General features: G+C 43.3%; 1 protein-coding gene across 1 annotated transcript in view; it reads left to right on the top strand.

Annotated features, from left to right (window-relative positions):
* The window catches only part of LOC103359411 (Krueppel-like factor 15), a 14,098-nt gene extending 7,441 nt beyond the window's left edge, over nt 1–6,657 (top strand). Inside the window, exon 3 of the mRNA XM_008284748.1 lies at nt 4,966–6,657. Within this exon, the coding sequence (XP_008282970.1) occupies nt 4,966–5,134 (169 nt within the window). The 3' untranslated portion in view covers nt 5,135–6,657. The remainder of the gene's footprint in view (nt 1–4,965) is intronic.
* Nucleotides 6,658–13,260: the final 6,603 nt, after the last annotated feature.

The following is a 13,260-nucleotide window of genomic DNA, read 5'->3' as shown; positions in this document are numbered from 1 at the left end:
AAAAAAAAGTCCTGTCTCAGTTTTGCACACAATCAGTTGAAGGGAGCAGCAGTGAGGAAGTGGAGCGAACAAAGACAAAGTGTTGAATAGTTACCATGACTGTGGGTTAGGAACGTCCAGGCTGCCACCATGCATGAAAGGGAAGAGAGGGATCAGGCGAGGTTCCTCATGTAGACGGGGAGGAACCGGGAGGGAGCGGCTGCACCCAGCGTTGTACTGTATATTCAAATGTGCAGCGCTGTCACTCCAATATGACTAAATTTAGCGTGCAAACGGTCTTTTCAGGTGGATTAGTTTAGATTTCTAATTTCAGATTTTGTTTCGGGTTAAAAGAGCATGACAGCGTATCGTGTTTACAACATTGAAGAACGTCGTTGTTACGGTTGCTTTTATGAAATGTTCCTTTTTGAAATAGTTTTTGCATACGAGGAACAAAACAGGGAGTTTATTCTTTGTAATTATCTTCACATCCCACATATCAAAAAAAAGAAGAATATGTAAAATATGTAAAGAGATCCTGTTGTATCTAGTTACAGGTGAGAACTTATTGGTTTTACACACTCAGTCCATTTAGTCCAAATCTGATAAAACTTAATTTTCTCCACTCATCTGGAAAATGTCAGCTTTTTGAATCCTTGTGTAGAATTTCAGTCCATTCCTCTGGTTCTGCTTTTTCTCATTTAACCGTAGTTTCACATTTTTAAGAAGATGTTCCCAACAAAACCCAGAAGATATGAGAGTGATCGGCTTTGTTAGTCCCACAACAGCATCTCGTGGTTGTCTCAGTGTTCTGCTGCTGAACTGAACTCATCATGCTGTGAGAACTCATACAACTTATAAACTGTCATATTAACCCAGTAGAACTATGACTGGACAGAACCAGCTAAAGCTTTGCTGTTGGGCCTCTGCTGACCGCTGCTCCCAACAAGTTTATTTTGGAATGTGCACCATGAGCGCAGCAGCCAAAAATAATCAAGATCTTAAATCTAGTTTCCCTCCACAAATGACCAAACATCAAGCGAGACACAGTGAACTTTCCGGGTTCTGGTTTTGCCCGGTCCAGCCCACAGCTGATGTTGCGCTCAAGGCGTCGGTTCAACGAGCAACAACTCATTCATTGTTTTTCCATGGAGGGATTTTTACTGTGTGATGATGGAGCTCAGAAAGAGAGTGGATCAGATCCACGCTGCTGCTCATATCAGCTGGACTGATGTTCTTCATTCCGGGTTAACATGACAGCTGACAGTTAAGGTTCTTCACCTACAGCAAATGAAACACGAATCAAACATCAAATAAAACGTTCAGTATAGTGCAGCACAACCCTGATGGAGAAAAAAGGCATTCCTGAGAGGCCACGTTGAAGGTAATTACTCCGTCTCATTCTTGAGCACATTCTGCAGAGATCTGAAGAGTTATCCTCTGATTCTATGGAAACAGGAGTCCTTGGTCGTTCAAAGCAATCGCGTCATGTTTGTGTCGCTTTCTGACGGCAGAACCAGAACATGTTGGGCCTGATGATAAGTGAGAAGAGAGATGATGGTAGTTCACGGTGAGGCTGCACAGAGCATCCCGGCTCAGCTCTTTCAGATTGTGGTTTCTGTTCAAGGCTCGATGCTAATGTTGAAGGAAGAATATCTGAGCTCGGTCGTTGTGCATAAATGTGGACGCAGAAAACAAATACACTGCCATCGATATCTAGTCTATATGTTAGTCATTTAAGAGCTACTGCTGCATGTGTGAGCCACTAAAGTAAGTGTAATAAAAAGGGTGAAGAAAGCTGCTGGAAGTCCTACAGCAGAGTCAGGCAGCAGCATCCAGGTACAGAGAGAGGGTAACCATGGCAACGGCCCGTCCCTGACCGCGGGAAAGTGACTCACGTCCGTCCGGGTTTTGGTTTGTAAACGACGGAGTTCCCCACTTCATCCAGCTTGATATAAATAAATGTGTAGGCAGAATAACAAACACATTTATGAAGTGGGTAACGTAGTAACGATCAGGACCAACCCGAGCCAGACTGGTGTCCCTGGCATCACCTGGTATCACCTCACATCACCTCACATCACCTCACATCAGCTCAGTGAAGCTCAGTGAAGCTCATCAGGAGCTGGGGTAGCGTTTCTTTAAAGCCTGCAATGCTGAAACTTCTTACCAATATTTGATGATACTTCAATTTTAAATGTTTTACTCTATAAGCAGCGAAGCTTATTAAATGTTGGCTTATGGGGAGTCCATGTTCACCAGTTTACAGATTATGTTTATATACTTATTATGGCAGTTATTTATATTATATTTTATGGCTTTTTTTTATTTCAAGTAATGCCACATGTGATTCCATAAAAAACTGCCATTCTGCTGCTCATTCTTGTCGGCTCAGCCAGATGTGCCAACGCCATCCAGCTTTTCTATATGAACTCAGTTTGAAATGTGGATGTTAAAGATGTTTAGTTTTTTTCAAATCTAAAGAAATGTAGCTGCAGCTGTTAGCTCACATTCTAACAAGTGTGGTGGAGTTCAGACTGAAAGTGGTTTAAATAAATCCCGTCTCTGTCATTTCACACAGCAGCACATCCAAACCAGATGTAGGAGCAGCAGAGAGTGATTCACTTTACAGATTTACACAAAACAGTTTTCAGATTTGGACACACACAGCTGCATGGAGGGTTTGGTGAAGCCACTCTGCGCTCTTTTATCCTCACTTGTGATATTTCATCCCATCCTGTGATGATGATGCTGCCTCCCTGCTTTGGTTAGACGATGAAACGGGTGTGATCAGGTCACCGTGATCACTTTGTCTACGTGTCTTAGGGTGCTGTTGGAGGACTGAATTGGTTTTATTGGCATGTATGAACAAGCTGTCAGATGTTTTAAGTAATTATCCTTGCATGTGACACCGAAGAACATCTTAGATCTAAAGAATAATATCAATAATTTCAAAAGTTTTTGCAGTATCCGCTTCCCTATCATGTGCAGCATTTCATTTCATGTGCACTATTTCATGTGTTCATTTATCAGGTGCAATATTTCATTATCATGTGTGATATTACCTTAGTATAACTGCCAGCATTACCTTTACTGTTCTCTGTTCTATTCTAGTCTTATTTTAGCTTATTTCATTGACCTATTGTTCTATATATCTTCCTGCTTTCTTACTTTTTCGGCCCGCCGTTCTTATGTTATGTCATTTGTTTTTGTTCTGAGTAATATCTGGCACAAGCGTTTCCGTCGGGGTTGATAAAGTCTAATCCTGTTTTATCTTATCTCGTTTTACTGCAGCAGCGTGTCTTCAGCTCGTCGCTGTACGCTTCACATCACAGAGAGTGCACAGGTTTTTTGTTTTTTTCTTTAATGCAGCTCCTTAAATGTTGCTGCCTAATTACAGGGTGCGATTGTACCGATTCATCATGTTGTCAGGTCAGCAGAGCTACATCTGGGATGCAGAGCTCTGGGCTGGGGACAGTGTCGGAGAAGTGGGTTGGTGGGAAGAAGCTCGGCAGCTGTCGTCCATGTGGCCGCAGCCAAGTAGCGTTTTCCTTCCACCGCTAATCCTGCTGCGACGCTTTGCTTGTCAAACGAGTCGCAGGCAAATGAGCTGTCGCGTCAACATGTGAAGCGTTCTGGCTTTGTGAGAAATAATTATACAGTTGAATCTGTGAGGCTTAGTGAGAAAAGTTTGCTGGGAAACCAGGAGAAGTAAACAGCCGACCAGAAAGGTTCGTCTGTGATTGCATCATAAACGGATGCTGTGAAGTTTCCTCACACCGGCACCAGCAGTTATTCTAAAGTTCAACCATTCTGTCAGATCCACAGTAACTGGTCTGTTCAAAGCAGCAAATGGTTTCCTCCACAGCAGACTGGATGCAGGAAGACCTTTGTGAAAATAAAAACAGGGACGTCTCTTATAGGAATCCATGTTGGTTTGTCTGGACAGATGCTGATTATTGGTGATCCAGACCGGCCATGTGTGGCACTGATTCTGTTTAGCAGCATGTGGACGTCTGAGGATTCAGAGCATCATGCCTTCCTGTCAGATTGACTGATTATGATCAATTACAGCTTCTCTCCTGCTGTTCTATCACTTTTAAACCTAAAGCATTATAAGTTACTGTTCTTCAGACTGTTTGAGGGTAATCTGTAGCTTCCTCCAGTCGCTAGCCGTTAGCGTAGCATTAGCCGCTGTGAAAGTCGTTAATTTCCTGGTTCGTGGCGACGGCTTGAGTTTCTTGTTCAGACACCACAGACTGATTACAGACATGGAGAGACGCAGATAACTCATTTTCACTCCACTTCTTGAGTTAACACTCAATTATGTGCAACAACTACAGAAACTGATGCTCTGTGAAGCACCAGACATAAAACCGCATTACTGCTTATTACACTTTATACTGATGGTTTATTACACTGTATTAGAACAACACTCATTTAACTTTTTACGCTCATACTTGTTCTACTCATGTTTGTACCTTTAGGACGTATTTTTCTACTCGTGTTTCTCTTCATGTGGATTTTTTGTACTGCTGAACTTTCTTTGAAACTTTGAATGAGAGTAACTGTAACATAAGCCTCCTGTCGGGGATCAATGGTTCTGATCCGACTCAATGTAGCGCATTTAATTAATTGATAATAGATAAATAAAATGACGATACAGACAAGAGGAAAGGTGTCGACCAGACAACCAGCCAGGCTGATAATCGGTCCAGCCCGTCTCACTTTTTGTAGATACGGGACAAAGCTGGAAAATTAATGGAAGAAAATGCAAATTAATGCTTGTTTCTGATTCCTGTCAGTTGTTAGCAAAGAAAACTAAAGTTAAGTTGCTGCAAACTTTTTGTATGATGTGAGTTTTAGTCTCCGTAACTCAAAAAGCTGAAGTCAAAGTGGAACTAAAGTCTAAGATTTCCAGATTTTTGTGTCTTTCTCCAACTGTCTTTGCTGAATATAAATCCTCTGTCTTCTCCTTCCTTGCAGGTTTTCTCGGTCAGACGAGTTGTCCCGACACAGACGCTCCCACTCGGGGGTGAAGCCCTACCAGTGTCCCGTATGCGAGAAGAAGTTCGCCCGCAGCGACCACCTGTCAAAACACATCAAGGTCCACCGCTTCCCCCGAAGCAGCCGGACGGTTCGCTCAGCAAACTGACACTCCCGATCGCTGGGATTACTGGGATCACTGGGAACGCTGGGATCACCCTCTCATACAGACATACAGGCCACGGCAGCGAGGCGTGAGCGTACAGGAAGTGGAAGCACACGTTGCTTTGTGCTTGAGCAGTCTGTGATTGTTCTAATTCTAATCAAAGTGAAAAACAAATGATGAAGGTTGTTGTTGCTGCTGGTGCTTTTGGTTCGCTCCTCGTTTGTTCTGGTCTCGTCTCCAGATCCATTTGTTTTCATTCAGTCTGGATTATGTGATACCTGTGCGTGTCCGTTCCACCTGGATCACAACGACTGCCTTTTATCTTCCTGAAGCTGCCAGTGTCTTGGACATTCCTCATCTTATGCAATGTTTAGGAGATTGACGCTCATGTGGATCTCCATCAGCGACCACCAGAGTAGCACTTCCCCCCGCCGCGTCCACAGACGTTTCTCTCGCGGCTTCGTCCTGGATTTTTTTGCTGCCTTGTTCCCGCCGTTTATCCACAGAAACGGCGGGAACCTTTCAACTCGGCGAACTTGCGTGGATGCGAACTACTGATTGCATATCAAAGTGAAGGGAAACGTCACAATAAGCTACCTGGACTAAACCAGCTGAGGAAGGAGGACGAAGAGGAGCCGAACCACGGAGCAACACAAGAAATGCAAAAAAAAAGAAAGAATAAACACAACTTAACGGTTAAGCGCACAGTGATTGTTGAATCAGCCTTCTGATCAGTGTTAATGCTCTTTATTGTCGTTTCATGAAGCTAAGTCACGTGTACCTGCTTGCTGGTCTTCTGTTTGTACCATTGTTCGGGCCTTACTGCACCACATAGTCCTTGCTGGAGAGTCGGTGACTTTTTATTTCACGTCATTCAGTGCGTAGCCGTGGAGCTGAACGTCTCCATCTGCTATTATTCGTTAAACTGTTGTTTTGCTGATGACTTGACACAAAATCTGCCTCAACTCTGCTTTATCTGTTACTGGAAACACCCTGACAGCCTTCCACCCCGTCGAGGTGAAGTCAACGGACACACCATGGTGCTCAGCTGCCTTCTGGGAAATGTAGTGGCAACAGCATCTCTTTTGAGGCCATAATTAAAGCTCGACTCGCTCTCAAACATAGTTTTTTTGTTGCTACGACGCCCCGCTGTGAATATGTAGGGGCGCGACTCGAGGCCGTCCACGTGTAATTCATGTCTGTAGAGTGACGACAAGCCGGGGTACACGACATTGTACATCATTCCTTTCATTCAATTTTTGAATTTGTAATGCTTGTGTGAACACAGGTGTTTTATCGCATCCTATGAATGTATGTAAATATGCAGGAGTGGACATCGCTGCATCCAGGAAACACACAGAGACTATTCTGATACCGTATCTTAAAACAAAATCAGTGGTTGTGAAGATTTCTAGTGGAAACCCTAAAATGTGTACATAACGTTTCAGTACATATGGATATATTATATATATATTTTCTTTGTTCTATCCGAGATGCATTTACAAATAAAACTGAAAAGCAACACACGTCTTGTTGTTTTTTACTCAGTCGCTCGTTTCAGACCTTAGAAACACAAAGGAACTAAACGCAGAGGAACTCCAGGTTCTTCATTCATTTAGTTTGTTTTGCTGTTTTTTACAATTTTTTTTAAAAATGTGTAAATCGATTCCCCAGAGTTTCCTTAAAGCCGGAGCAACAGCAGATTCAGTGAGACTTATGCTTTCCAAGGATGTTGTTATTATCATCCATGAATAAACCTCCATAAATCTGCATATAAATCACAGAAAGAAAATCTGCTTGTTATAGCACCAGACTGAGCATCACCACAGTTTTATGGGTTTTTTTGGTATTGCAGTGATTTAATGAGAGTTGTTTGTACATCCAACTGTTCACTAATTCAGTGTGTTTCAATGCTGCTTATAAAAATATTAACAACAAAAACAGTGGAAAAAGTTGTAGCACGACACCAACAGTTTACTCTGATTACACTCTCCAAAGCATCATGGGAACTGTAGTGTGTGTGTGTGTGTGTGTGTGTGTGTGTGTGTGTGTGTGTTGGTTTAAAAGGTTTTTTTCTGTGTATTTTGAAAAATCTGTTGGAACTCTTTGTTAGAGGAAAACCTCTCCGTTATATGAGTTTTATAATCACCAGTTCCCACATAAAAATAGTGTTGATGTCAACATAAATCCTAATTATGACTGCAGAAGATCATTTTATTCTTCCTGGAGGAACAAAACTAACTGAACATGTCAAACAGGCTGTTGAGCAACGCTTTAACTCTGCGTAGTCGCCTTTAACAGTGTTTTCAGCAGTTTTCTTAACAGAGACATGAGTGTGTTTTTGTTTTCTTTCATTTCTTTCATGTCATCCTGGTGGAGCAGTCTGGCTCAGAGGATGTGGGTGAGCTGATATCGTCAAAGTAATGAGCTTCAAAATACACACACAGAATACAAAACAACCCGTCTGCAGCTGGTGTCAGTGATTATTATTGTTGATTCTGATCAGTTTCTATGATTGGATTTAATTTATACTAACATACAAGTTTCGGGGGGGCTGCAGGTGTCTCAGTGGTTAGCACCGTGGCCTCACAGCTAGAAGGTCGCCGGTTGGCGTCCCGGTGAGGACACCCGGGATCTTCCTGCGTGGAGTCTCCATGTTCTCCCCGTGCAGCGTGGGTTCTCTCCGGGTTCTCCGGCTTCCTCCCACAGTCCAGAAACATGCTGAGGTTAATTGGTGATTGTAAATTGTCCGTAGGTGTGAATGTGAGTGTGCTTGGTTGTCTGTCTCTAAGTGTAGCCCTGTGATAGACTGGTTACCTGTCCAGGTGAACCTGCCTTCACCCTGAGTCAGCTGGGATAGGCTCCGCCCCCCATGACCCTGGTGAGGATGAAGGTGTAGAGATGATGGATGGATGGATGTATATTTCGGTGACCACAGTGTAAACGGGCCGATTTCTTGATCTTTATTAGGGGGAGAAAAAATAAGAAGAATGCAGTCTGGTTAAGGTAAAGGGAACAGGAATGTTCTGTCAGCTTTCAAAAACATTCATGTGATGCTTCTTCTGTCTTTTTTACTTATACAGAACAAAGACTTGTGAATTTGTTAGCTTAGGTCCTGCCCACTGAAGAGCAAAGCAGCAGATGAGGTGACAGCTTTCATACCTTACAGCCTGCAAACAGAGCAGGACTCAGAGTTTCACAACAGTTTACAGCATCAGTGAATCCTGAGTCTGTAACGGTGGTTGTGCTGCTATAAGCTATATGGAAATATATAATATCTGAAATCAGACTGCATTTTCATATTCCAGAAGCCTTTTTTTCCCACCTGGCAACTTGTTCTTGAATTTTGCTCACTGAGGTCCAAAAATAAACAGGTGATTGACCGCCTGAAGAGCTGCAGTCCAGCATGTTTGGGCTCCAGATGCAAAGAAAAGAAGAAATCAACACAAGGTAAAGTGCTTTAATTTGCCTCAACATTCTCAGCATGAAAACCTTTTAGCTCAAGCTGCAGTAACTCCATTCATCACATCTATGTTTATGGAAACGTCACCTCTTCCTCGTCCATCTGGTCCATCAGTAGCAGCTTCCACACCTTCAGCATCATCTGACATCAACTGGACCTCAGATCCCTGTGACGATTATTCTGACTTAAAGTGAAAGAGTTTAGACTTTCAGCTCAACCTCCACTCGTATCCTCAGACGACACGCTCTCCTCTCTGCACCACGCTGTGCAGAATAATGAATGCACCCTAAAATTAAACTCTCAGCGTTGTTCTGTTCACGGTCATTTGCTGCCACACAGCTCACCTGGAAGCCGCCTCCTACTGGTCTGCAGCTCCACAGCATCCACGTGCAAACTGCCGTGTTTCATAGGTGGGTAGTTGTTATTGTCAATGCACAGCTGTTTGCAGGACCTGGTTGGTTTTATTGTTGGAGCCGATTGGTGCGTATTTATACATTTACTACAGAACTTGTGGTAACTGGTGAACTACCAGTATCAGCAGCACACCACCAAACTAAACAGTTACACAAACTCATGTGTTCCATCTTCTAGTGGATTTCTGAGCCCGAGACACATTTCCTTCAGGAACAAAACGCTGTGCCTTCACCTCACAATGTAGAAAAACATCAACTCATCTCAGATTGAGACCAACAGCTTGTGTTTGACTTTGGATGGTTTTTACTCAAAGCTGCCAGCCGTCCTCCTGACTCCTGTCCATGTTGTATAACCAGGACCAGCTTCTGGACAATAAGGGAGCTGATAGACGTGGTCTTCACAGTGACCTCCAGCCTTCTGCTGACCAGTTTGTTGTTGCATCCAAAACTCTACGTACAAGAAGGTGCTGACTCACCGAGAAGGAATCTGCCGAGGTGATGATGTGGAGAAGTGTTTATCTCCACAGCTTCTCTCATTTGTCCCTCTGTTCCCTGTTGATTGGCCTCATTAGTTTAATCTGTGTCTCTATAAATCAGAGTTTAAATCGTCTGTGTGTTTGTCAGCTTGTCCTGTCGTGTCTCACCTCCTTTTTACCTGCCTCTGCTTTGTGCTTCTAGTTTTTTGAGACTTTTTGTGTTTCTTTATTTCTTGTTTTAGTAAATGCTTTTGTTTTCTTACCTTTTGGATTTTTTGGTACATTTTTGCCAGCTCCCCATGTTCTTGATGTTTTTGTATCAGCTGTTTATTTAAGTTTGCTTTTCAGTGTCAGTGGCCATTGTTGTTGGCATTTGACAAGTTGTTTTTCATCTACAATTAGTGCTATTTTCAAATCACCAATTATCTAATAAACGGCAGCATTCACACGAGTTTTTAAGGACTCATTTATAAACAGTCTTCTCGTGGCATCATTCTGCACAGTCAAAGTCAAACATCCAGACTTCTTCCTGTCTGACTTTTTAACAATAATCAAAGTCTCAGCGGTTTTTTCAGGCTCGGTACGGTGATCGGATATGAAGGATGAATTTCCTGGTGTCAGATCTCGGTGTCGGCGCCTGAAGAACTTTGCTGCAGACAGAAAGTTGTTGGCAAGAAGGTCAGAAACATGAAGCCCAGAACATACAGCGGTGTGGTGAGTAGCATGTAGCATGAATAGCAGCAGCCAGAGTTGCATTAATCCTCATAGAAGTGTCTCATAACTAATAACAAACATCACTGGAGGAAATTAAAGTATGCACGTCCCTGAAAACGGTTTATAAAGGCGCCACACTGCTGCGCTCCGACAGTATTTCATTAAAAGCTGCCGTGCCGTCTTTTGTTTCATAACATCTTCAGGCACAAATGGTATTTTCAACACATGCTTGAACAATTTTGCAGATGACAACCACAGAACCGAGGCTTCCACAAAAAAAGGAATAAAAATGGAAACAAACAAAACAAAGAAATCAAAACAGAAGGAAAATTAAAAATATGTAATTACACTAAATAAACTAAAAACATGTTTAAAGCCTGTTGGTGTAGAAAACCTCAGAGGGACATTATTAATATCTCCTACGTCTATATATTGTAACGGTCAACACTGCATAGACTATTTATATATGATACAGACTGTGTTTGGGTTGGCTGATGAACAGCAGCGCCCATATTTTGATTATTCCACACAAAATGTCCCATAACTTGTCTAATAATAAATGTCCTGCATTAAAGGACAAACTGGAGGATGTGGCACGTGAATAATGTGAAGAGACGACACAGACGTTACAGCAGCAGCAGCGCTGAGGCTAAAAAACGCTGCTGCACAAAACACAGTTCTTCTGTTTAGCCAAAGGTCTTTAAAGTCCACAACAACTCCAGGCTTTTGCATCAGAGCAGCCCACGTGGACGCCGGCTCAGCCCGGCCCGTTGTGTCTGCTGAACACTGACACACACCTGCTGCTGTCAGGAGGAAGAAAAACACAAAGAAGGAAACTCTATCTGAGCAGCATTCAAGTCTTTATCAGTGAGTCACGTCCAGCTACAGTGTTAGTGAGCGATAACGTGGTCAGTGTGTCAGACTGGGCGACGGCGGAGTCATAAAGCCTCGCTGTGATTGGGTTTGAGACGCAGGTTGGTCCAGCTTTCTGAGGGATCAGCTTCAGAAAACAAGAGCGTTAAAATAACCCAACAATGCTGTCTGTGTGTGTTCTGACTGTCTTGTGTTGGAAAAGAAAAAGAAACTGTTGCACCACTTGTTTGGGGGGATTTCCAGCCTTCAGCCTCCAGTGACGGAGCGTTCCTATTGGTCAACATCACAGACAAATGAGTGAAATAAAAACCTGTTGGGACACCATGCAGTCAGCCGTCCACTGTGATACACTGGAGCTGGTATAAAGCCAGCTATGGAGGAGTCAGGTAGAACTGAATGAGCCACCTGAGTGTCCTGTTGTGTCCCAAAGCCCATGTTGTTGCTCTAACATCGCTGTGGACACTGAGTACCACACACAGGACACTGTATATTGTTGATACACATGCAGTATCTTATCAGTGTTCCCGCTGCTTTTATGGTGTTCAGACAGGCTCAAGGTTACACGCTGATGGTTCAACGGGAGGTGCTTCATGTCTGCATTAAGTCTGCTGAGTTAGGACCGAGCAGATCGTCCGGGCTGATGAATTGGACTGCAGAGAGCTGCAGTTGTTGCTCTGCAGAGTCTCTGCGATGCATCACTGGTGCTGTAAGACGTGATGATGGATACAGAACGGCGGTGATGAGTCGTCTGCTCTATGAACGTCCAAGGAAAGAGTGTTTATCTTGGACGGTGTTTGTGCAACTGGATATGTGTGTTCCCACGTGTTCTGCTCACATGTGTACCTATATGCTTGCCAAGCAACCTGACAGACCTCAGATACACCAGTCCTCCACAGGGAGCCACGCTTCCTCCTTGAAGGGAAACAGTGAGACAATGGGCTGCTCATTCTCATCCCTGTCCGTCTGCTTTGAACACACTGCCTCCTGCACATCTGCACAATGCATTCCCAGTTTATGGAAACCGCAGAACCTTTTACAGAGTAAAGAAAGTAAGTAAACACCAACATGTGTGCAGTGGCAGTCTCAAAATACTGTTACTGGTTTAGTCGGGCTGCAGCATCCAGAGCAAGAACAACACAGAAGCCTTGAGAGATGAATGCATTCAAACTGCTGCATTAATCATCATTATCAGCATTAAGCATGTTGACAGAAGATGACAGGAAAAGATGAACAGAGGGACCGTAGGACTTGAATTTGAAATATGTGAATGCATTCTGCTTCATTCTGGGCACATTGGAGCAGCAGCAGCCAGCTTGCAGCCTCCCATCCTGTTTCCTCTGATTGCTTCTTTCAGGTGTCACAGTTCTGATGCATAGTAGTCCCTCTTAATGGGTCGAACCTTTTGCAAGAAGTCAACCACGAGCAAAATCACTGCCCCACAGCACAGAAACCAACTTGCTTGAACTTTTTGGGATTTGGAGAAACGGTGTGTTTGTAAAGTAGTGAGCTAATGTCTGAAAACGAGCCAGAAGTGATCTGGTGTAAACACTGGATGAGCCCATGTTGCAGACAGTTTGTTCCTCCATAAGTCAAATGAGTAAACACTGATGTCCATGTTTTCTGCTGTGTGTCGGACAGTCACATGTCTGTCATTCATGACCATGTGTGGCCTCTACTAGATCATCTGTGGTCGCTGCTTCTGGCCTCCTGAGTGTTGATCATCTGTGGTGCTCTCCCTGCATCGCTTAAAAACTACAACTTACTTCTTTTGAATAGCAAAGGGGAGAGTTAGGAGTCATTCCCTTCTAATGCAGACACTTGATCGCAGCTCCGGCTTCTTTCTTGTCCATGTTTGGGTTCCGTTCTCACCTACTGATTTTCATGACAACAAGTGCTTCAGTGGAAAGTGATATGAGGCTTTATAGTATACAGTTATGTGCCCTGTTTGTGGGTTAAGTAGAGAACTTTTTGACGTATGTTTCTTGGGAAGAGACCTGTGCCTGTTGTACAGCAACACTGTTGTTGCAACAACGTGCAGGTCAAGTGGTTTGAACAGCCGATTCTCTTTCCAAAAGAGAAACTAGCAAACTTAACAGAATAAGCAAATTTTACAACAATTTCTCTGAGGTTTGCACCAAAGGGATCAATAACGTTCTATTCTATTCTATTCTATTCTATTCTATTCTATTC

This window comes from Stegastes partitus, unplaced genomic scaffold (assembly GCF_000690725.1).
Source record: "Stegastes partitus isolate 25-593 unplaced genomic scaffold, Stegastes_partitus-1.0.2 Scaffold370, whole genome shotgun sequence".
In the NCBI taxonomy this organism is placed as follows: Eukaryota; Metazoa; Chordata; class Actinopteri; family Pomacentridae; genus Stegastes; species Stegastes partitus.
Note: the sequence above shows the minus strand (reverse complement) of the source record. Positions and strands in the feature narration are given on the sequence as shown.